This window comes from Mus musculus, chromosome 5 (assembly GCF_000001635.26).
Source record: "Mus musculus strain C57BL/6J chromosome 5, GRCm38.p6 C57BL/6J".
Taxonomy (NCBI): Eukaryota; Metazoa; Chordata; class Mammalia; order Rodentia; family Muridae; genus Mus; species Mus musculus.
In genome coordinates this window covers 125,064,506-125,085,424 of record NC_000071.6, presented here as the reverse complement: position 1 = coordinate 125,085,424, position 20,919 = coordinate 125,064,506, and the positions used below count along the sequence as shown (strand labels likewise).

The window sequence follows — 20,919 nt, the reverse complement described above, 5'->3', positions numbered from 1 at the left end:
TACCTTGTGCTGCCCCCTGGATATCTGGCCTTAAGCCAGACAGACATGTGCCATCCCGAGAGTGCGTGGAGCCAGGCTGGGCTGTGCCTTGTCCCTGTCTTCACGGTGTTTTATTACACTGCCTTTGTGGGGGTGAGATTCACGGCCTCTCCTGCTGCAGATAAGGCCTCATGCTGTGCACTGAATTTATAGCCCTTACTGTTCTTAACCACTCCACACCCCTAAATCCTCGCCAGCGCCAGCCCCTGCTGCCTTTTAATTCCTCATCCCTCCCCCCAAGGAATGTCCAAGGGCCAGGGCACCTGCTCCTCACCTGCCAGGCCCTGAGCTTGCCCTCTGACCCCCGACCCTGTGCTCTGTTGCAGAATCTGGAGAAGCAGATGCGCCAGCTGGCCGTGATCCCGCCCATGTTGTACGACGCGGACCAGCAGAGGATCAAGTTCATCAACATGAATGGACTCATGGATGACCCCATGAAGGTCTACAAGGACCGTCAGGTTACCAACATGTGGAGCGAGCAGGAGAGGGACACCTTCCGTGAGAAGTGAGTGTCATCCTCTGGGGCTGCCTGCGATCCTTGCCTGCATCCTCTCTGTTCCCACACTCTAGTCCCAGGGACACTGTCCAGAACTCTCCCTGCTCTGGTGGTACCGGGGGCGGGGGGTGGTGGTCCTCAGCCTCTCTCTCTCTCTCTCTGCCTCCATCTCCATGGGAGTCATTTGTTTCCTCATAGGTAATAGATGGATCTCCTTGTCCCCCTTAGCATTCATTCAGCCAGACAGCTCCTGCCACATAGGCTCAGCAAGGGGAAGATGCCTAACAGGGACCCAGAGCTGCATATGGTGGAGGCCGAGTGCAGCTGGCTAGCTAGGATGGAGAAGCCATGTGGGGAAGCCAGGGCTTCAGTGATCAGGAACAGGCTGAGGTTGAGGTCCTTAGGAGCTGATGCTCGTTGCGTGTGGTGGCCACGCCTTTGATCCCAGCACTAGGGAGGCTGAGCCAGGGGCATATCTCTTCAACTACCAGCCCAGTTTGATCTACACAGTGAGACCCTGCTTCAGAAAGTGGGTCTCCGGGAGGCCCCTCCAGGACAGTTTGGGAGAGACTGTAGCTTCTGGGCGGAAGAAAGACCATTGCAGCCCAGGGTGAGGACCAGAGGTCTGGTCTGTCTCCAGGTAGAAAGAGACATCCCCTATTTGGGGGAACTCCAGGAGAGGTGGTATAGATGTCACGATAATATTCGTATGTATGTTATTTGGAGCAGTACTCTGTAAACACTTCACCTAGAAGCAGAACCCCTTCCTCAGAGAGGACCAGGACCTCTGAGAGACTGGACAGTAGAAATTGAAGCTGGGACAGGAGCCGCCATGTTGCCCAGGAGGGTCTGTGGAGAGGAAGGTTTGTGCCTCAGGCCTCCAGTGAGCAGAGTAGCTGACCTGTTGCCCCTCTGGAGAGACCCTTGTCTGCCCCAGAGCTTTTCCAGATGTCTGCTGGGACAACAGTTGTTCAGGGTCAGGCTGTACCTGCCCTTGGAAGGATGCTGTACAACAGGCTGGCCCCATCCCAGATCACAGACAAAACTTGGCAGCTGTACGGGGCTTGGGCACAAGCGACAGTCTTCAAAGTAGCTTCTGGCCATGGTAACACACACACAAATCCTGAGTCTCATATTCCTAGCACAGCACAGATAGTGGGAGACATACCATACCCCGAGGAGCGGCTCCTATGGGCAGCTCGGGTCAGGGTCTCCATCCTTCATCTCTTTGTGGCCTGTATCTTGGGCTCTTGCATCTAAGACTCCTGTTGTCTGTCTGGTGTGTTTTCCGACTTGACTCAAGATAGTGGTCCTGAGGTGGCTGAGGCCCTGTGCCCTGGTTCCCTGGTGGCCTGCTATTTTAATGGGTGAACACTTAGGGGTGCTTTCAGTGGCTGGACCTTCCTAGGAAAGTCTCTTTGCTCTTCAGACCCAGTGATTTGCTCTGATAATTCCATAGCTGACAACCCGATGACCAGATGTCTACTGGTGCCTCTTCTGTCTACGCAAGACACAGCCATATTATGTCGGTCTTTGAAGGATGATGGTCTGTCTCCCTGGAGGGCTTTCTTGCCAAGGTGCTGATGGCATCTTGACTGACCCGAGAATAGCGCAGATGTCACCCACAGACATCTCAGCTGCCTCAGTTTCCTCCTGTGTAAAACAGACAGAGCTATATAGTATTCTCCTTGGGCCTGCGGCAGCTCCAAGGCAGAACAGCTCAGCATAGGCCCTGCTCTTGTGGGAAGCAGTCTGGTACTGCTGGCAGCCACTCCTGCCCCAACAGGAGAAGCTAGGATACCCCATCTCTTCTGTAAAAAGGTGGTGATTTGCATAAGACCTGGGTGTCCTCCATTCTTATCTTAGGGCCAGTCACAATACCAGATTTAAAGGAAGTCCACATGAGCAGTCATTACTCAGAATGTTTTAGGGGACACTATCTCAGGAAGGCCAAACAAATATGGTTTGTACAGGCCCAGGTGGTGCATGTGTGTGTGCTCACAAATGTGAGTATGCGTGTGTGTGAATGTGTAAAACTTTTGTTGCTTGTCTTTTTTTGAGGGGAGGGGGTAGTGGTTGCTACTTTATTTTCTAGAGTCTCATAGCTCAGGATAGCCTCAGGCTCATTATATAGCCACAGCTGGTCTTGAACCCCCCTGCCTCAGCCTTCCCAATGCTAGGATCATAGACATAAGCCACCGTGACCTGCCCATGTTACTATTTTTAATATATATTAGGAAGGGCTTTTTTTTTTTTATGTAGCACAGACTTGTCTTTGAACTCTGAAACTTCTTGCCTCAGCCTCATAGTACTGGTCATCTAGGCGTGTATTGCTATGGTTGACTTCATTTTGGAGCCTTACTGGCCTGCGATCAGTTGAACCTTACATGTACAACCCTATACATGCGTCCTCAGCAGCAGCGTGAAGTGCCCAGGCCAGGCTGAACGCAGGACCTCATGTGGGCCTATCTCTTGATACCACTGAGCCTCTTGTTTTAGTTCTCAGATGAGGTCTCGCTAAGTTGCCCTGCTTGGTTTGAAACTCACAGTACCCCAGGCTGGCTGTCCACCTGCCTCAGGCTCCTGAGTTGCCCAGTTACAAGTTGTATCATCAGACCTGGCTTCGCCTGTCTCCAGTGAACTGTGCTGGGAAGAGGGACGGGGCCCTGCAGTGTCTTAAGTTAGGTTCCTGGTGTCCTGGGACCCATCACTGCCTAGGGAAATGCTAGTGGTACCCTAGGCTTGCCTGCTATCTGGGTGGACGGGGCCCTGGAAGGGTAGCCACCATCCTGCCAATCTGCTACCTCTGCTTCCTTGGGAAGAGTCTAGAGGCTCTTCCGGATTCCCCAGTGTCTGGCGGGGAGAATGGGAGGGGCCTCTGGACTTCTGCCCAGCCACCTGGAGGCCAGGCGGGGGCAGCCCAACACAGACTGAACACTGGTGGGAACTGGACCAGTACTGCTGGCAGCCATTTCTTACCCCCACCCCCACCTACCCTGGGACATACTAGGGTGGTGGCAATTCATTGGAGACAGGGGGCAGGCCCAATGACGCCACCCAGCACCCTTAGGGTGTGAGCAGGCCTTGACCCTATCCCCACCCCCACAGCTGCCTGGCCCTGACATTTCAGCTGGCCGGCTTTCCCAGTAATGCTTGGGCTTCGCAGGAAGCTGGTGGCTTGGCGCCAATTCCCGCCACCCCCTGCGGCTCCAGCCACTTTTGGCTTTTCCTGGGCATCCGAGGTTCCGCTCCAGCACTCAGGAGGCCTCAGTGCCTGGCTTGTCCAACCTCGCCCAGGCAGGCTTAGCTTGGCATAGGCTGGGCCTGGCTGGGCCGGGCCAGGCCGAGCCAGGCCCAGCTTCTTAGACCCGGCTGGGGAGAGAGACAAAAGCATATCTGGGGAGGTGGGGGGACCCCACTGGCAAGCTGAATGCCGTGTCCTCATTTTTCCTGGAAGCCTGCGGCAAGACAAACAAATGTATTTTCAAAGGCATTACAGCCAGTGAGTCACTCGGAGGAACGCCCTGGACCCTGGTCCCTGCCCCGAAGCCCTTCCCACGCCCTGAAGATCTGCTAGTGGGGCGGCGCCCGCCAAGCCAGGCTGGGGTGGCAGGCACTGGGCACTCTCAGCTCTTGATTGTCCCGTAGGGCTTCCCTCAGCCTCAGCCTGGCCTCAGCATTGGCCTGTCTTTCTCTTCCCCCCAGGTTTATGCAGCACCCTAAGAACTTTGGCCTGATTGCCTCATTCCTGGAGAGAAAGGTGAGTGCCATCCCTGGCTGGCAGAGCTGGGCACTAAACCGGCTTGCCATCCACTCCTTAGGGCCGATGTCTGGGCTGGGTGGAGCGCTTGCCCCTCCTCTGTCTCTCTGGCCAGCTCCATCCTTTTTCCTGCCTCCACCTCCTTCCTCAGGGGGAAAGCCAGGCAGGCCCCACCCTGGATGGGGAGGAGCCTCAAGGCTTCAGGCCCAGGCCACCCAGGAAAGCTGTAGGGACTGGCATCACACAGCCATTTGCCCAGCACACTGGGTTGGGCGCCGGTTCTAAGAGTTTTGCCACGTTCCAACTGAGGCCTTGTGGCCAGGAATGGCCTGCATCCAGGTCTGTGTGTGGAGTAATCTCCTGGGCCCTTGTCATGGGTAATATGGGTTTTCTGACAACTCTAGATACCACTACTTCCGGTGTGTGGCTAACATGTCTATCATTCTGAACAAACCTTCATGCAGAATTGATATTTGAACCCAACCTGTTCCCTAAACCAGAGCCTGAAAGCACTCTCCTCTGGCTCTGTCTCTCGTCGGTAAGGAGTTACATTGTCCCCAGAGGGCAGTTAGCTGGCTTTCACTTACATACCAGGCTAGCCTACAGTACATGAACAACCCGTGGTGGGCAGGTGGCAGGGTTGGCTGTGTGCTGGAGTTGGTCCTGTAGGCCCAGCACCTCAGACTACCAGGGCCCACCCTTGTGGGCTGTAGTTGGTGTCTAGACCCTCAACAGTGGGATGTCCAGCCTGCCTGGCCCCCTGCCCTGAGTCTGCCCAGGGATGCTGGCAGCTGGTGGGAGGTGGGACCCGGGATCTAGACAGCCGTTCTCAAAGACCGTGATCATTCCTCACTGTTCCAGTGGGCTGATACGGTCTGGAGAGATGGGACCCTCTGGGATCTGGGACCTGAAGAACCAGTGTTGGGAACCAGTTATAGCCTACCTGTCTGGTGATGCCAAGCATCCTGATGGGTATGGGTGACTCAGTAGCTCTAGGTTTAAGGCTAGGGCTCCACAGAGCCAGGATGGCTCTTAAATTGGTGGTTGAGTAAGGCTGTGGGGGAGGGAGGAGTGGAATCTGAGGGCGAGAGGCGCTCAAAGAGGGTGTAGATGAGGCAGATCAGAGCTTCTAGGACACAGGTGGCTGCTAAGGCCACATCACCTTCCTGGGCTGGCTGGCACGCAGTTCCTCCGGTGGGTCATGGGTGTGGGCGAGGGTTGGCTTGGGGGAACCCCATGGAAATAGTGTTTGCTCATGGCATACTCCAGGAGTGTCCTGATGTGTAGGCAGCTGGGGTCTGTCCCACCCCGCAGTTCTCATGGTCCCTGGCTTGGCACTAGGTCAAATGTGATAGGCATGGACATCTCAGACACGGTTGCCACTGCAGGTGTCCATTGAAGCTTCTTGTCCATGACACTTAAATTCTGGGAGAGGTTGTTCAGGATCCTGGATGTTGGGGAAGGAGCCCAGAGCCATGGGTGGCAAAGGCTGGGTTTGTGTCACTCTGAGTACCCGCGACTTTGTTCTCCACGGGAGCTGAGCGGCTGTGATGTCATCACTGTTACCTACAGTTGCAAGGACAGGGTCTGTGTTGAGAGCCTGTGACTCTACCGCCTGTCTCTCCATGCCAGGCTCTGTCCCGTGTGTGTCTCATTCAGAATAACTCCCTTGACCAGCACAATCTGTTTCTGCATGGCACAAGCAAGCTGGTGGGTATTCAGAGAAGTTAGATTTTTCCCAGGGCAACCCAGCTTGTCATCAGAGGAATTAGGATTTGAACTCTGGCCTCTGCCTCCTACTATGAATCCTCTCACCCCGTACACCCCATACACCCCATACACCCCATACACCCCGTACACCCCATACACCCCATACACCCCATACACCCCATACACCCCGTACACCCCGTACACCCCATACACCCCGTACACCCCGTACACCCCATACACCCCATACACCCCATACACCCCGTACACCCCGTACACCCCGTACACCCCTCAGAGTCTTCTCTCTGTCTCTCAGACGGTCGCTGAGTGTGTCCTCTATTACTACCTGACCAAGAAGAATGAAAATTACAAGAGCTTGGTGAGGCGGAGCTATCGGCGCCGTGGCAAGAGCCAGGTAAGATGTAGTGTGTGGCTGCTTGGCTTTGAGGATCAGGTCCCTGCACTTGAGGGACACTTGCTGGGTGGTCAGTATCCTTGATGATTGGTGTCATATAGTTCTACTGTTAGGGATCCCTCTTTAGCCTCTGACCTGCTGAGGGTGTTCGCAGAGGCGGGAACAGCAGCCACTTCTGTCTTAGCTAGGATGTCCCCGGTTCAGAGTTGGCCAGTCCATAGTCCTTACTGTTAGAAGGCCACATGTCAGAGCTGGAGGGATAGCTCAGCTATAAAAGAGCATTGGCTTGATTCTCAGCACCCACATGGTGGCTCATAACCATCGGTAACTCCAGTCCGAGGGGATCCAGTGTCCTCCTCTGTTTGCAATGGTATCAAGTACACACACGGAGCAGAGAATACCCATACACAAAAGTGGTAGCCGATTTTCAAAGTAAAGACTGCTCAGGACAATCTGGGGAGTTCTACTAAGCTTTCCTGACTGCCCCTTCACTAGTGGATACGTGCAGGGAGATGTGGCCAGCACTCTCCACGTCTATGTCATCATGCCTTGGTGTCTAGAGTGAGCCTAGAGTGCCAGCCACTGGCGACTTGAAGTTCTGCTCTCTGCCTACTGTGTAAATAAAGCTTTATTGGCACAGAGCCACTACTGCACAGCCTGCAGCCTGCAGCATCACTGCTCACCTTTAGCAAAAGCTGGCTGATCTTGGAAGATGTTAAGAAAATGCAGGCAACACACAGAAGCGAGGAATTCAGGGGTGTGGCCTTTGGGAGGTGGGGAGAGATTATGTGTTGTTCACTTTCTCTCTGAATTGAGTTGAAGCATCATGGCCAGGGACTGCTGTCCCACAGAACAGGCGTTTTCTGGCCCACTTACGCAAAGTGCAGATCGGGAGGTCAAGTCTGCAGAGACAGGCGAGGCACCCCAGTAACAATGCCCTGAAAGTTAGTAAAGTGCCTGCTATGTGAGCAAGAGAACCTGAATTCCATCCCTAGAGCCACACACTCGTAATCCCAGGGGAAGAGAGGTGGAGACAGGACACTCTGTCTTGCTGGCCAGTCAGCCTGTTAATCGACAAGCTGTAGCCCCTAGAGAGACTCAGTCTCCAAATACAAGGTGAACGGCTCCTGAAGAGCAAAACCTGAGGCTGACCTCTGGCCCTCCGTACACACGTGCATACAGGCACAGATACACACGCATGTGCGCATGCCCTGGGAAATACCCAGGACCCAGTCTGTGTCCACTCTGGACTTGAAAGATGGCTGGATTTGGTCTGGGGCTGTGGTTTTCTAGCTCATTTTATGCGCCCACAGTGAGCTGGCTAGCTTATGGTTCTGACAGATGTGTGACTCCGCAGTGTTGTGGCACAGAGCAGTGGGTATGCTAGAGGTTTGGCTGGGGTATTCAGGAATTTTCTAGGCAGTCGGACACACTTGGACACCTATTGGCAAGTGTGATGAAGCTGGGAGGCGTGGTTTATGGAGACATGGGGCCCTGTGTAAATCTCTGCACCTAGCCCTGTAGGGATAAGTGGGGGAATGCTGCTACCTGCCGTCGGGATGGTTGGTTAATGACGGTGATGATGATGATGGTGGCAGTGATGATGGTTCTGGTAATAATGCTGGTGATCATGTCTTTGGTGATGATGGTTGATAATGGTAGTGGTAATAATGTTGGTGATGTTGGTGTTTGTTTGGTTTGGTTTGGTTTTTCATGAAAGGGTTTCTCTGTGTAGTCCTCCTTCCTGTCCTGGAACTCACTCTGTAGACCAGGATAGCCTTGAACTCGGAGTGCATTACTGCTGCCCAGCCTGATGGCGATGTTGGTGATGCCAGTGACTGTCTTAGTGACTTTTCTGCCACTGAGGTAAAATACCATTGCCTAGGCGATTTACAGAAGAATGAATTTACGTGGGCTTCCCATTCTTCTCAAGAGTTAAGAGTCCAATGCCGGCAGGGAGGCTTGGCAGCCAGTGGCAGGTGGAGCGTTCATATCTAGAACCACAGCCTCCAAGCAGGGAGAACAAACTAGGGGTAGCAGTTGGTTCTTAAACCTCAGAGCTCGCCTCTGGAGACAAACTTCCTCCAATAAAGCCATAACTCCTAAGCCTCCCCAAACAGCCACCAGTTAAGAGTAGCCATGTCTCATGCCCGTGAAGGTGAAGCAGGGTTCTTGGTGATTCCCTCTCTACGTAAGAGAGCTGGGATCATAACTAGCTAAAGGAGCATCCACAGGGTCAGACTCACTCCCTAGGCTGTGCGAGCTGAGGGAGGACGATTGCTCTGCTGGGATCGTTGGGTAGTGGGGCCCTGCCTGAGATCTCTGCTCAGCTGTACTGCCGCTGGGCCTCATGGGAGGCACTGCTCGCTGGGCCTCTGTACTCTCGGGACAGTTTGCCAGGCTCTGTGCTGTGGTGACATGCCCCGAAACAGGGCTGAGGGTGGAAAGCGGCTCCTACTGAGGATATCCTTTGAGACAGAGCAAGGCCCAGCCTCACCCAGTTTGGCTCTGTCCTTTTGCTCCTTCTGATAGCTCCTCTTTCCTGGAGGAGGCGTGCCTGTCCCCAGCAGCTGGTAGGGCCGGCTCTCTACCCGTTTGCTATTTTGGTCTCTCCCTTTGTTCCTCATCCCCTGCTCGGGGTGGCCCCTGTTTGTAGATGGCTCTGGTGTCTGTGGTCTCGGTGTGGCTCCTGTGGCTCCCGGCCACACTGTTGCTTAGAAAAGCCACAAGTGGCCATTCTGCTTCTCGGCACACCAGGTGCCACTCAGAGGGCTCCTCGAGAGATGCCTGTTTGGTGCTAGATGTGTGTGCTCATTTGGGAATGTATTGAGCGCTTCCTGCATGCTGTGATTGGAGAACCATTGTAGGGGGGTCCGTGTGTAACAGTTCAGAAAGACACTGGGCCTTCCAGGATGTCAACCCTACTCTCAGACTCACGAGGGAAGAGTTGCAAGGTAGACACCAGGTAGTACTTTCTGCGTGCTTAAGGTCCCAGTTGTTCTCCACCGGCTCTGCATCCTGCGCACCACCTCGGAGCAGCTGTGCCTCCTGGACTGGCTGCCTCCTTGCCCAGCCCAGAGACTGGGGACTCCTCTACTCTCAATTCTGCCTTGATGGGATTGAGCCAAGAGAGGAGCGGAGGCAGAGAGCCGCCCCTAAGAACACCTGGGCATTTAGCGTCCAGCTCTCTCTGCACGCACTGGGATGGGCATCGGTGGAGATGTGGACTTCCAGGTTAACCCTCCTCCGGTTGCTAGCGTGTCCGGCCCAAGACTCTTTGGTTCTTCAAAACCTGTTGTTAGTGGAGTGACCCCAAGAAAGTCAACCCTGGGTCCAGCACCCAAACAAGTAGGGTAGTGGGAAGGGGAGGGGAGCTTCAGACCCCCTTAGGGCCCTTTCTGGAGTGTCCCTAAAAAGGTTGAGATGGCTATGGACAGGTCTCTTGGACGTGTCTCCTGTGTGTGTGTCTGTGTCCTCCACTTGCCCTGAGGCATCCAAACTGGCCTGGCCCTTGGTTAGCCACCTCTGCCCTCTCTGTCCCCCACCTGCCCTGTGTCAGAGCGCTTGTTCAGGGGTCATATATAAAAAACCACAGAGGTTATAAGCCCCTCATGACAGTCATTGGGTGTCAGTGGCGGCCACTAGTGTCCTGCCTCATCTCTCAGCCCACCCGGCCAAGAAAGAGAGAGGCTTTCCCCGACCTCAGCTGCCCGTGGGTGAGGAGTGTAGCTGGCCGTGTGGAGTGGTAGACTTGCTTGTTGCTTAGCTATCAGGCTAGCTCCCATTCTAGAAGCTTCTCTGGCCTTTGCCTACGGTGAGGCAGGTTCAGGCATAGGCTCTGGGGACAGTGACCTCCTGAACCGGTTCTGAGGAATGGGTTCAGGACCATGTTCTGGCGCCTTTCCCCAAGCTGTCCCATTGGCTAATGGGCCCGACTGGACGTCAGTCTGATGACAACTCCTGGTCCCTAGCCCAGATCCGCCCCAAGAAGAATCATGGGCTGTGGTGCCTGCCACACAGGGTGACATTCTAAGCCCAGAGCCTGCAGAGATGACCAGCCATGACCAGTTGGCAGATGCTGTGGCCCTCCTGTGGTGGCGAGGGATCTATGACCAAGCAGGTGTGTCCCTGAGGGTAGACTAGAGCTTTTTCCTGTAGAGGCAGGACATGAGCAGGAAAAGTCTGTCCTGGACTCCTGACCTCTGGACCAGCCCCTTTTGCTGAGGGGGAAGTCTGTGGTGGAGGTTCTTCATCCTCACTGATGTCAGCCCTCACATCCTGGCCCACGGTGTTCTGTCGGCTGCCCCCTGACCTTCTTCTGTCACACTGCTCTTCCTGGCCTTGGCCACACATGCTGCTCAGACTCTCTGCCGTGGGTAGCTTCCTCTTTTTCCCTTTTCCTCTGTGTGGCCCTGTCTCTTCTCTGTTTCTGCCGTGTGTGTGTGTGTGTGTGTGTGTGTGTGTGTGTGTGTCCATCCGTCTTTGTCTCTGTAACCCTGTACACCACCTCCTTTTTGTTCCTGTCTCACCTCTTCACCCACCTTCCCTGTGTCTGCCTGTCTGTCCATCTGTCTGCTGGACTGCCTTCTTAGCTCTCTTTTCTCTGTGACCCCATGTCACCTCTCTTTGTCCCCAACTTACCTCTTTATCTACTTTCTCTCCCTCATCTTACTACTTTGCTCTGGTTGCTTGCCAAGGGACAGCTGACCTTGTTCCCAGGCAGGGCCCAGATTACCTGTTCAGGCGCTGTGTGACCAGGAGGCCCCGGGCAGCACCAGACAGACTTGGGCAGTGTATGGCTGTCACTCTCCCTTGAGGACCAGCTAGGTACCCCTTGCCTGTGAGGTAACCAGAGACTGATGGTCGGAAACTGTGTGTCACACTAAGCCACAGTGCCCTGGCTAGGCCATTTGGTTGTTGGTCATCAGTGAGGGGGTGTGCTATGCCTCAGACCTTAGTAGTAAGGTTCCAGCCTAAGGTCCGAAACTTCTTGGCTGCAGTCCATAGCGGGCTGCCTGGCTGCTTTACTGAGGATGTTCTGTGCATGGCAGACCTGTGCCGATTTAGGGCCAGCTGAGAAGGCATCTCCAGTTCCCTGTCCGGCTCCACGCTGAGTGGGGAATCTCCTCAGAGGCCCTCCTCCAGGTCCCAGGTCTGTTAGACATGCCTTGTGGGACCCTACTCAGGGCTGGCAGCTGGGGAGGGAGCCCAGGAGGCAGGAGAGGCTGGACCCTACGGCTGGAAGGAGCTGCATCACTTCCATGGGAAACGAGAAAGGTTCAAGACTGGGCCAGGATACACAGCACAGGGGACCCAGCTCCCCCAACCACCCAAACTGCCTTAAGGTGGGAAGTGTGGGTGCTGCTGGACATAGTCCATCACTTTCCTGAGACAGATATCACCCCGGTGCTCCTAAATGCTATTTACGGCTAACTAGATCAGTAGCACTGGGAGCCACCCGTCAGCAAAGGCTCATCAAAGGTCAGCATGGCTTCACTGTAATGAGACAACTGAGGTCCCTGGACAGCCACTTGTGGAGGACTGCTGAAGTCCTGGGGGCCATGTGATCAAGAGTAGCTTTCAGGGCTCTGATCCCTTGAAGGAACAGATGAGCAATAAGAAGGAACTGACCAGGCAAAAGACACAGCGGGTGCAAAGGTCAGAGGAAGGGACTCTTCTTCGGTCGCCTCTATCTGAGAGCAGGAGGGAGGCAGGAGCAAGCTAACATGTGGAGGTAGGTCCAGCCTGGATGTCCCGTGTGCTTATTCTGGAGGCAGGGCAAGGTGTGTGTGTGTGTGTGTGTGTGTGTGTGTGTGTGTGTGTGTGTGTATGAGGGAGAGGGAGAGGGAGAGGGAGAGGGAGAGGGAGAGAGCATGCACACGAGCAACCTTCCATATCACTGTCAACTAAGAAAATGGACCACAGGCTTGCCCACAAACTGATGAGGGTATTTTCTCAGCGGAGATTCCCTCTACATAAATGACTCTAACTTATGTCAGTTTGACATTAAACTAGCCAGCACACCTGCTGAGCTCCCCCAGCCCCCAGTTGAGGATTTAAAATGGGGCCTTGGGATTAGTGGTGCAGCTCAGGGGTACGACCCTTGGCTAGCGTGTGCCAAAGCCAAGGGCTCAGTCCTAAGTTCTGTGAATTAATAAGTAGACAAGCCATTGGCCACCATGAACGGACTCCTGGGCGTGTGTCTCACGGTACTCAGTAGAAGTGTCTCCACACCAGAGCAGCTCGGGAAAGCGCTATCAGTTAATGCTGGGAGCCACCATGGTGTGTATGAAGTGCTACTGCTGTCATGTAAATTCTTACTCCTGCCAACTCTGACTCAAGCCTCAGGGTTGCAGAAGCACACACTATATCCTGTTCCTGCTCCACCATCAAGCAGTGGGAATGACTTCACAGTCTAGGCTGCCTGGACCACAGCGGCCATGCAGCTGCCCCTTGGAGAGGCACCACATGACTCAGCCCCTGATGTCTGTTTAAAAGCTGATCTCTGGCCTGGCATGGTGGCACACACCTTTAGTCCCAGCACCCGGGCAGCAAAGGCAGGAAGTTCTCTTTGGGTTTGATAAAGGCAGGAAGTTCTCTTTGGGTTTGAGGCCGGTCTGGATTATATATTGAGCTCCAGGCTAACCAGGGTGGCATAGTGAGACCCTCCTTACCTCATAACAACAGAAAGCCCTGCTCTCTGTTAATGACAGTGTGCCCAGGCTTTATGGGCTCTTGTTGTTCCACACTCTCAGGGAACTCCAACACACCTCTGCTGAGGGCTGAGCCTGCATTCCTTGCTATGTGTCCCTGGGAGAGACACAGAGCAGGCATGAAGCCGTACCACCAGCTGCAGGCTGTGTTGCTCCACTCTGACCCCCAGCCCTGTTGGCCTCCACCCAGCCAACCTCTCCCCTTCTCCACACAGGAAGCTCTTGCAACTCACTTGTGGGGTGTTTGTCGGTCCTTGGTAGTACAGTGTTTATTGAATGAGCGAGTGTCTGAGTGTATTAGTCAGGGTGGCTGTGCACTCGCAGGTTCTCCTTTGTTTATTTAAGTTTGGGATGGAATCCAGGGGCTCCCCAATCCCTTCCCTTGATCTTGTCCTCCATAGAGCCCTGAAGACCCAGTGCAGGGGCTGGGTCCTACTGGGCCTGCTTCCTCATCCGGAGGGTCTCAGTGACTCAAGGCCACACAGGGCCATTTGTGCCTTTTGAAGGTTCTCTTAGGGTTTTATTGCTGTGAAGAGACTCATGACCAAAGCAACTTTTATAAGGGTCAACATTTAATTAGAGGTGGCTTACCATTTCAAAGGCTCAGTACATTATCATCATGGCAGGAGCATGGGAGCGTTGAGGCAGGCTGGTGCTCTAGAAGGATCTGAGTGTTTAACGTCTTGATCTGAAGGCAGCCAAGAGGAGGGTCTGGATCACCCTGGCCAAACTTGAGCACATATATGAGACCTCAAAGCCCCGCCTTCGCAGTGACACACTTCCTTTAATGAGGCCACACCTCCTAATAGTGCCACTTCCCATGGGCCACGCACATTCAGACCACCACAAAGGTTTTACCTTTGCCCTCCCTCTGCACCTCAGTCCTGACAACGTCAGCTTCAGAACATGTTCTGTCAGGTTGTTCTCTATACTTGTGGGGGTCTCGGCGCCCCTGTAAATAAGAGTTTGTTTAGGGTAGGAATGGCAGTTCTCCGAACTCGGAGGAACCCAGAGTCCCTGAGCAGGCTATCTTTGGGGATATCTGGCTGTAGGCTCTGCTGGGAAATGCTGTGTGGCCCTAGATGGATCGCTTTACCTCTCTGTGTCTTGTTCTCATCTATGGAACAATGTAATGTCAGGGTTGTTGGGAGGAGCAAGAAGCTGGACCTGTGATGTGAGAGCAGTCTCATCCCATACATGTCGTCAGCTGACACCTGGCCTTACTACCGTGGGCTTCTGAAAGAAAAAATGGGTCCTAGCAGAAAGAACAGATACCTGAAGCTCCCTGTGGATCCTTTCAGGGTGTTCCTAGTGCTGTGACCTGGGGGTGGGGGACGTACATGGTCACCTTGCCCGTAACTGATGAGTTGTCACTGGATACTGCACGTGTGGGAGTCATGGGGAGGGTGGCATTCTGCCTCTCGTGGCTCTCCAGGCTGGGGCGTGCGTGCGTGCGTGCGTGCGTGCGTGCGTGCGTGCGTTTCCCCGTATCCTTCCTGCCATGGAATACAGAAACCATGCTGGTTTCTCACTGTGGTCTGAGGATCTTAGCAGCAGACTTGCAAGGGGCTAGGTAAACATGTGGAGCCTCGGGTTAGCCTAGAGTCAGCCTATGGCCAAACTCCACCTCCCACTTGCCTTTGTAAATCAAGCTTTATTGGCATGTGGCCATTCCCATTTGCTCACACAGTGGCAGAGCCAAGCCAGGTGCCTTGGAACCTACAGGCTGTCCAGCCTGAAGTCCTTTAGATAAGAACTTGCCAGCCAGACTGCAATGTGCTGGAACAACCTGGGAATTTATTTTATTTTTATTCAGATGGTTTTGAGACAGGATCTTACCATGTAGCCCTGGCCAGCCTTTTTAAAATTTGCTGCAGTCTTCCTGCCTCTCCGTTCCAGGTGTTGGGGTGTTGGGGTCACATGTGTGCACCACTACTTGTGACTAAGCTGGGACATTAAAAATATTGATGCTGCCCCCAGCCTGGGATCACAGTGGCCTTGGCACAGTTGGGGTCTGGCAGCCTTTGGCCATCAGGAAGCACAACTGCCCAGGAGGCTACAACAAGCTTGTAATCCCCAGGTATGGCTGGCCAGTGCTACCAGCCAGACGTGCAGACGGGGATTTGCCAGCCTGAAGTGGTTGGTCACAGGGACCCAGTACCTGCTTCAAGTCTCCCGGGAGCCAGGAGTGGCCAAACATATGGGGTCATTCAGGCCAAGGCACTGTTAGGCAGAAAAGTGACTCGCTGGCCAGGGCAGCCTACCGGGCAACCTGCTGTCACCCCTGTCCACAGAGGCTCAGCCTGGGGTGCAGAGACACCATGTGGCTCATGCCATGCACAGCCAGATCTGAGTCCCCAACTCAGCCCTCTATGTAGAGGTGGGAGACACAGCCAAGTGGCTTGAATACAATGCCCCAGCACAGGGCAGCTGTGAAGTACAGGCTAATTCCTCCCGTACCGCCTTCTGTCTCCTTGAGTTCTGACCCTCACTTTCCATGGCCCACCTTGAGACAGTGTTGAACTGACAGGAAACTCCTTCAGTGTCAGGTTCAGGGGGCTCTGTCTGCCAGAATGAGGCTTCGCCCCTGGGCTGTATGGAGTGTTAGAATCTGAAGGGAAGGGCACAGTCTCGCTGACAGACATCTGGTACCCAGCCGAGGAGCCAGCAACCATGCATGGCTGCCCTGACCCCTCCCCTTACAGAACACAGGATTCTTAGGAGCTGGAGAGAAGTGGCCCTGAGGATCCCGAGTGCACAACAGTGTTGCCTTAAGAGGCTACAGTGGCTGGACAAGTCAGGTTCTTGCTCTGTCTCTGTGTACCAGTATGCCATGGTGTCCGTCCTTCCCCAGTGTAGCCTAGTCCTATAAAAGACAAGGCCCTAGAGCCATTGTGCATCAATGGTTTTCTGCCAGGAAGGAACAATGGAAGGAAAGAGTTTCCCTACACACACACACACACACACACACACACACACACACACACACACACAAAGGCTTTCTGCAGATATTACTCTTACTCCACTGGGCTCAGGGGAGATGGCAGGACTCGAACCCCTACACCCGAGTGTGGTGCTTTTCTGGCTTCATTCTACCTCCAACCTCTCCCACCTGGCTGGCTCCCCAGTTGCCCTGGCCTCTGCGTTCACCGTCCCTCCCTTCCCCAGCTTCACCTGTCTCCTGTTTTCCCTCCTGCCTCTGCTCCCCGGGCTGTAGCAGCAGCAGCAGCAGCAACAACAGCAGCAGCAGCAGCAGATGGCACGGAGCAGCCAGGAGGAGAAGGAGGAGAAGGAGAAGGAGAAGGAGGCCGACAAGGAGGAAGAGAAGCAGGATGCGGAGAACGAGAAGGAAGAACTCAGCAAGTAAGGCCTGGCAGCTGCGCGGTGCACACCTGGGCCCCTGGGGAACAGAGCCTGGCGCCAGTTTGGAGCCCCAGTCAGTTCTCCCAGGCCTTTCCTCCCGGAAGCCTCAGCCCCCACTCTGTCCATCCCCCACCCTCTCTGCACACCCCCGCTTCTCCCACCCCCCCCAAGAGACCTAGGAGACTGATTGCTCATTTGAGCCCTGCTCCGGGACTCATAAATCCAGACAGCCACTTTGGCACTCAGCCTTGCCTCCCCTCCAAGGCCCCTGAGGTCCACGAGGGAGAGAGGGCTGAAGGGCCTCGGGAGGGCAACATGGACGCAAGCATCTGGCAGCCCCCGCCTTCATCCTCACCCCCATCAGCACCCGCCAACCCCCCTAGCCAGCGGGAGAAGGTGGAGGGGCCGCAGGTGCTGTGCTGGGCCTGTGCACATCAGAGCCTCCTCCTTCCCTGTCTCCACGGCTCCAGCCGGCATCTTTCAGGAAGATGAATGAGTGACAGAGGCGATAAATCTACCCCAGTTGCTTCTGAGGAGCCAGGTCCCCAGGTCATGTGCACCCCCACTGCTGGGCTGGGCTGCAATTCCCCACGCCTGCAGTCCTATATACCCTGAGCAAATTGCTCTGTAGGGGTGCAGAATTAAGTCCCCGTGGCTAGTACAGGGGGCCACAGAGTCCCGAAGGCCTCTAGCTGGGCTCCCTGTTTGTATGGTGATGGTGTCAGCATCTCTTGAGGCCCCGCTGGTGACAGGTGGAGTCAGATGACTTCACATCTGCCCTTCCCACCCACCCCTGGATGAGCTCCCGCCACCTTTCAGGGTTAAGGTACTGCGGCAGGGGCCTGCCCGCCCATAGCACCCTTTTAGCCAGCTGCAGCTCTTTCCTCTCTGCAGCTGTGATGGAGCAACCCAAAGGTCTCCCCAGTGGTCTTGGGGTGTCCATCCCCAGCTGATCCATCCCGGTGTCCCTTTCGTGACCTCAGGGAGAAGACAGACGACACTTCTGGCGAGGACAACGATGAGAAAGAGGCCGTGGCCTCCAAAGGCCGCAAAACTGCCAACAGCCAAGGCCGCCGCAAAGGCCGTATCACGCGCTCCATGGCCAACGAGGCCAACCATGAGGAGACAGCCACCCCACAGCAAAGTTCAGAGCTGGGTGAGCAGGCTGGGGACTGGGGGGGGGGGGGGCTGGAATGTAGGGAGATTGTTTCTTGCTAGGATTCCGTGAAGTTGGAGTAAACTGCCCCTAGCTGAGGACCTGGGTCTCTGTCTGTGGGGTTTAGATAAAGTATTTGGCTAACTGCGCTTATTGTGACCCGGAGCGTTCTCCCTTTTGCCTCGGTATCTTCACATGCACAGAGAGAAATTATACACCTAACAAGAATATAAAGAGAACCTGGGTGCAGGCCGAGCTTAGGACTGGGAAGAGGCTGTGAACCCACCTTTCCCCAACCCAGCCCCATTTGTTGTTTTAAATCAGAAGATTGGGCCGTGTGGACATTTGGGGTGGTGATGAACTGGGTTAAGTCATCTAGTAGAAGGATAGTTCTGAGATGGTCTCTTCACCTTTGTGGGTTTTGGTTTCCCTTGCCTTCTCTGGGTAAAAAAGTAAGCCAGTAGGGTGAGCTGAGCTGCAGTTCCAAGGGCAGCCACCAGGGGCAGCAGTGCACACTCATCCTGTGCAGTGAGTGGGTCATCTTGGCTGCTTGGGTCTCTTCCCAGGTTCTATTTCTCTAGTGGATCTGAGGTAGACTTTCACTCTTCTTGGAACTGGCTTGGGCTTTATGTATGAGCTGCTGGGGGCAGTGTAGCTTACCTCAAGTTATGATATAATTGGGATTTGAACTCAGCTCCGCTGACCACAAATCCTGTGTGGGTTTTGTGGGTGTGTGTCAGCTGGCACTTGATGGCAGAGTGCCAGCAGGCCTGTGAGGCAGACCTCATGTGTAAGACAGTCCCATGGCTTGTACTAGGCTGAAGGACAGAAAATACACCCTGGCCTCTCTCAGTGTTCCAGAATCTTCTACCTGTGGCTTGCAAAGCCTCCCACGAAGGTGTCCGTGGAAGGACAGGGGACTCTGAGATCCAGGAGACAGCCGGGGCTTGGCAGCAGGAAGGGACACAGGCCACACCATGCCTGTCACAGTTCTCGGCACACCCCTGTCAGGGACTCACAGCTGGGCTACAGGCAGCAGGTCACCTAAGGAGCGGTCAGAGTGTGGTGTGTCATCCAGACAAGGCTGCCTCTGCCCACCCTGTGCCTGGCTGCGTCCCTTCTGAAGGGCCTTGTTGTCCTCGGGTGAGCTAGGGAGACTGTAATAGTCACCAGCACCAAAGGAGGCCTAGCCATGGTGACGTCACTCACAAGCCGAGAGCAAATGCTGAGGAGCCATTTTTTGAGGGTCATGGTAGGAGACGGGCTGTGAGCGTTTAGAGCAGAGGTTCTCAACCTTCCTAAGGCCTCAACCCTTTAATACAGTTCCTCTTGTTGTGGTGAAAACCCCCCAACCATAAAGTTAGTTTGTTGATACCACATAACTAATTTTGCTATTGTTATCAACTGTAATACAAATATCTGATATGTTGCCCCTGTGGGGGTCACACACAACCCACGGGTTGAAAACCACTGATCTAGAGGGTTGCCTCCAAGGAGGTGTGAAATGGCCCGCTCTGCACAATGGAGTCCCTGCCCATGATTCTTCCTTTACATTTGTGACCGTGTCCCTAGGTGGGCTTACCCCTTCCTGGCAAAGTGCAAGTAGAAACAGGCCATGACCCAGACCCTGGCCACCTGTTTCCTTGTCTGCGAATGGAGATACCAGATCCTCTCAGCATAGTGCGCTGTGGTGCTGTCTGTGTGTGTGTGTGTGTGTGTGTGTGTGTTGGTGGTGGGGGGGGCTTCTGTACACAGCTACTGGCCCCTGGGCATGGGGCATCAGGCACTGTGGTAAGGGGGGGCTGGCCAGCTCAGAGCAGACTGTAGGGGAAGCACTCTATGGAACGCCTACCAATGCCTGTCTTCTTTGCAGCTTCCATGGAGATGAACGAGAGTTCTCGCTGGACTGAGGAAGAGATGGAGACAGCAAAGAAAGGTAAAGCGACGTGATAGTGTGCGCCGTGTTTGTTTGTCCCCGGCACTGGGATGCCTGGCTCGCAAAGCTGCTGGTGCATCTGGCCAGGAGCAGGGGCTCTTCAGAGCCTCAGTTGAACCTGCCAGAGAACAAGTCTCTGCCTCGAGTGCTGGCCTGTACCTGAATTTAGAATGGCTTAGGAGCCTGTGGTTTGAGTGTGCGAGGAACTACCTCAACTGGTCCCTGAGGACAGTGGCCAAGGTGCTTGGTGGACAGTCCCCTGGCCATCGAGGCTGGCCACAGGGTCAGTGGCACAGGAGGGAGGGCTTCCTGTCTTCACACCTGCGTGTGGCTCTTACATGGGGTCTCCAAGGTCCCCACGCTGGTGCAGGCTTGTGCTCTGCAAACATTTGGAATTGGTGCCTAGCTTTTGGTGGTGGTGTGTTCCACAGTAGACCAGACAGCAGCCATAATAGTTGTCTACATCACAAGGCCAAGACTATAGATTTTCAAAATCAGGGAGTCGTTAGCTGTGACATGTGACTGGGCTAAGCCATTCACACCCTGAGGATGACATCTCACTGCCAACAACCTGCTGGCTAGACAGGACCCCTTCCCCAGCATCTCTCTGAGCCTTGACCTTTGAGGGGACGCCTCCTGGGGCCCTGGTAACATTAGCATGACCTGCCTCGAAACCACACTCATTATGCCTGAGGCCTTCACTCTCCAGCTTGGTGACCTATCTCTGAGCCTCAGTTTACCCATCTCTAAGATAGGAGTGCCAGAATGGCTACAAGGAGTTGAAGCCACCTTAGGATGAGTGGCTTTCACTGAGGGTCCCAGAGCTAGCGATTGTGAATGTCTGGCCCTACCTCTCCCATGTCTCTGAGAGAAACAAAGCCACCTGCTCACTTGAATGTGGCATTGCAGTGGGCTCCTGCCTTAGTTTCCACCTGATCCTTCTCTGAGATGTAGCTCCCATTTCTGCCCCCTGTCATGGACGAGGAGTCCAGGCTGAAGGCCTCCCAAAGCTCCAGAGGCGATGCCCAGTCCTCTTGGCTCCCATCGTTCACACTCTGCTCAGCCCCTGCCCCTGCCCCTGCCCCTGCCCCTGCCCCTCAGGTGTGGCTGCTCTGCCCAGGCTGCGGTGTGCATGGTGGGAACCGGTGGCTTTTATTAGGAGCTCTAACACACCTGCCACCACTGCCACCTGCGGCTCTGGTCTTCAGACCTGCTTCTCCCTCCTTTTGAGGGGTTTGCCGAGGGTCTAATGTACCCAGCAGGAGTGTCCCATACCACCTGAGAGCAGCCACCAACCTGGAGGATCCTTTAAGTGCTCCTGCTTCTCCACCTGG

The 20,919-nt window shown here is 54.7% G+C and overlaps 1 protein-coding gene across 51 annotated transcripts in view; it reads left to right on the top strand.

The window, feature by feature from the left end:
- Ncor2 (nuclear receptor co-repressor 2) overlaps positions 1 to 20,919 on the top strand; it is a 162,086-nt gene that overhangs the window by 93,814 nt on the left and 47,353 nt on the right. For 50 of the 51 annotated variants that reach the window (XR_003955607.1, XR_003955606.1, XR_003955605.1 and 47 more), the window contains 6 exons: positions 366 to 544; positions 4,241 to 4,295; positions 6,319 to 6,417; positions 16,348 to 16,493; positions 17,477 to 17,649; positions 19,523 to 19,585. Coding sequence is in view for 47 of the 51 variants with exons in the window: in NM_011424.3 (NP_035554.3) it covers positions 366 to 544; positions 4,241 to 4,295; positions 6,319 to 6,417; positions 16,348 to 16,493; positions 17,477 to 17,649; positions 19,523 to 19,585 (715 nt within the window). In the remaining 4 variants the exon portion in view is untranslated. The remainder of the gene's footprint in view (positions 1 to 365; positions 545 to 4,240; positions 4,296 to 6,318; positions 6,418 to 16,347; positions 16,494 to 17,476; positions 17,650 to 19,522; positions 19,586 to 20,919) is intronic. The other variant, XM_030254283.1, reaches the window with a different exon arrangement.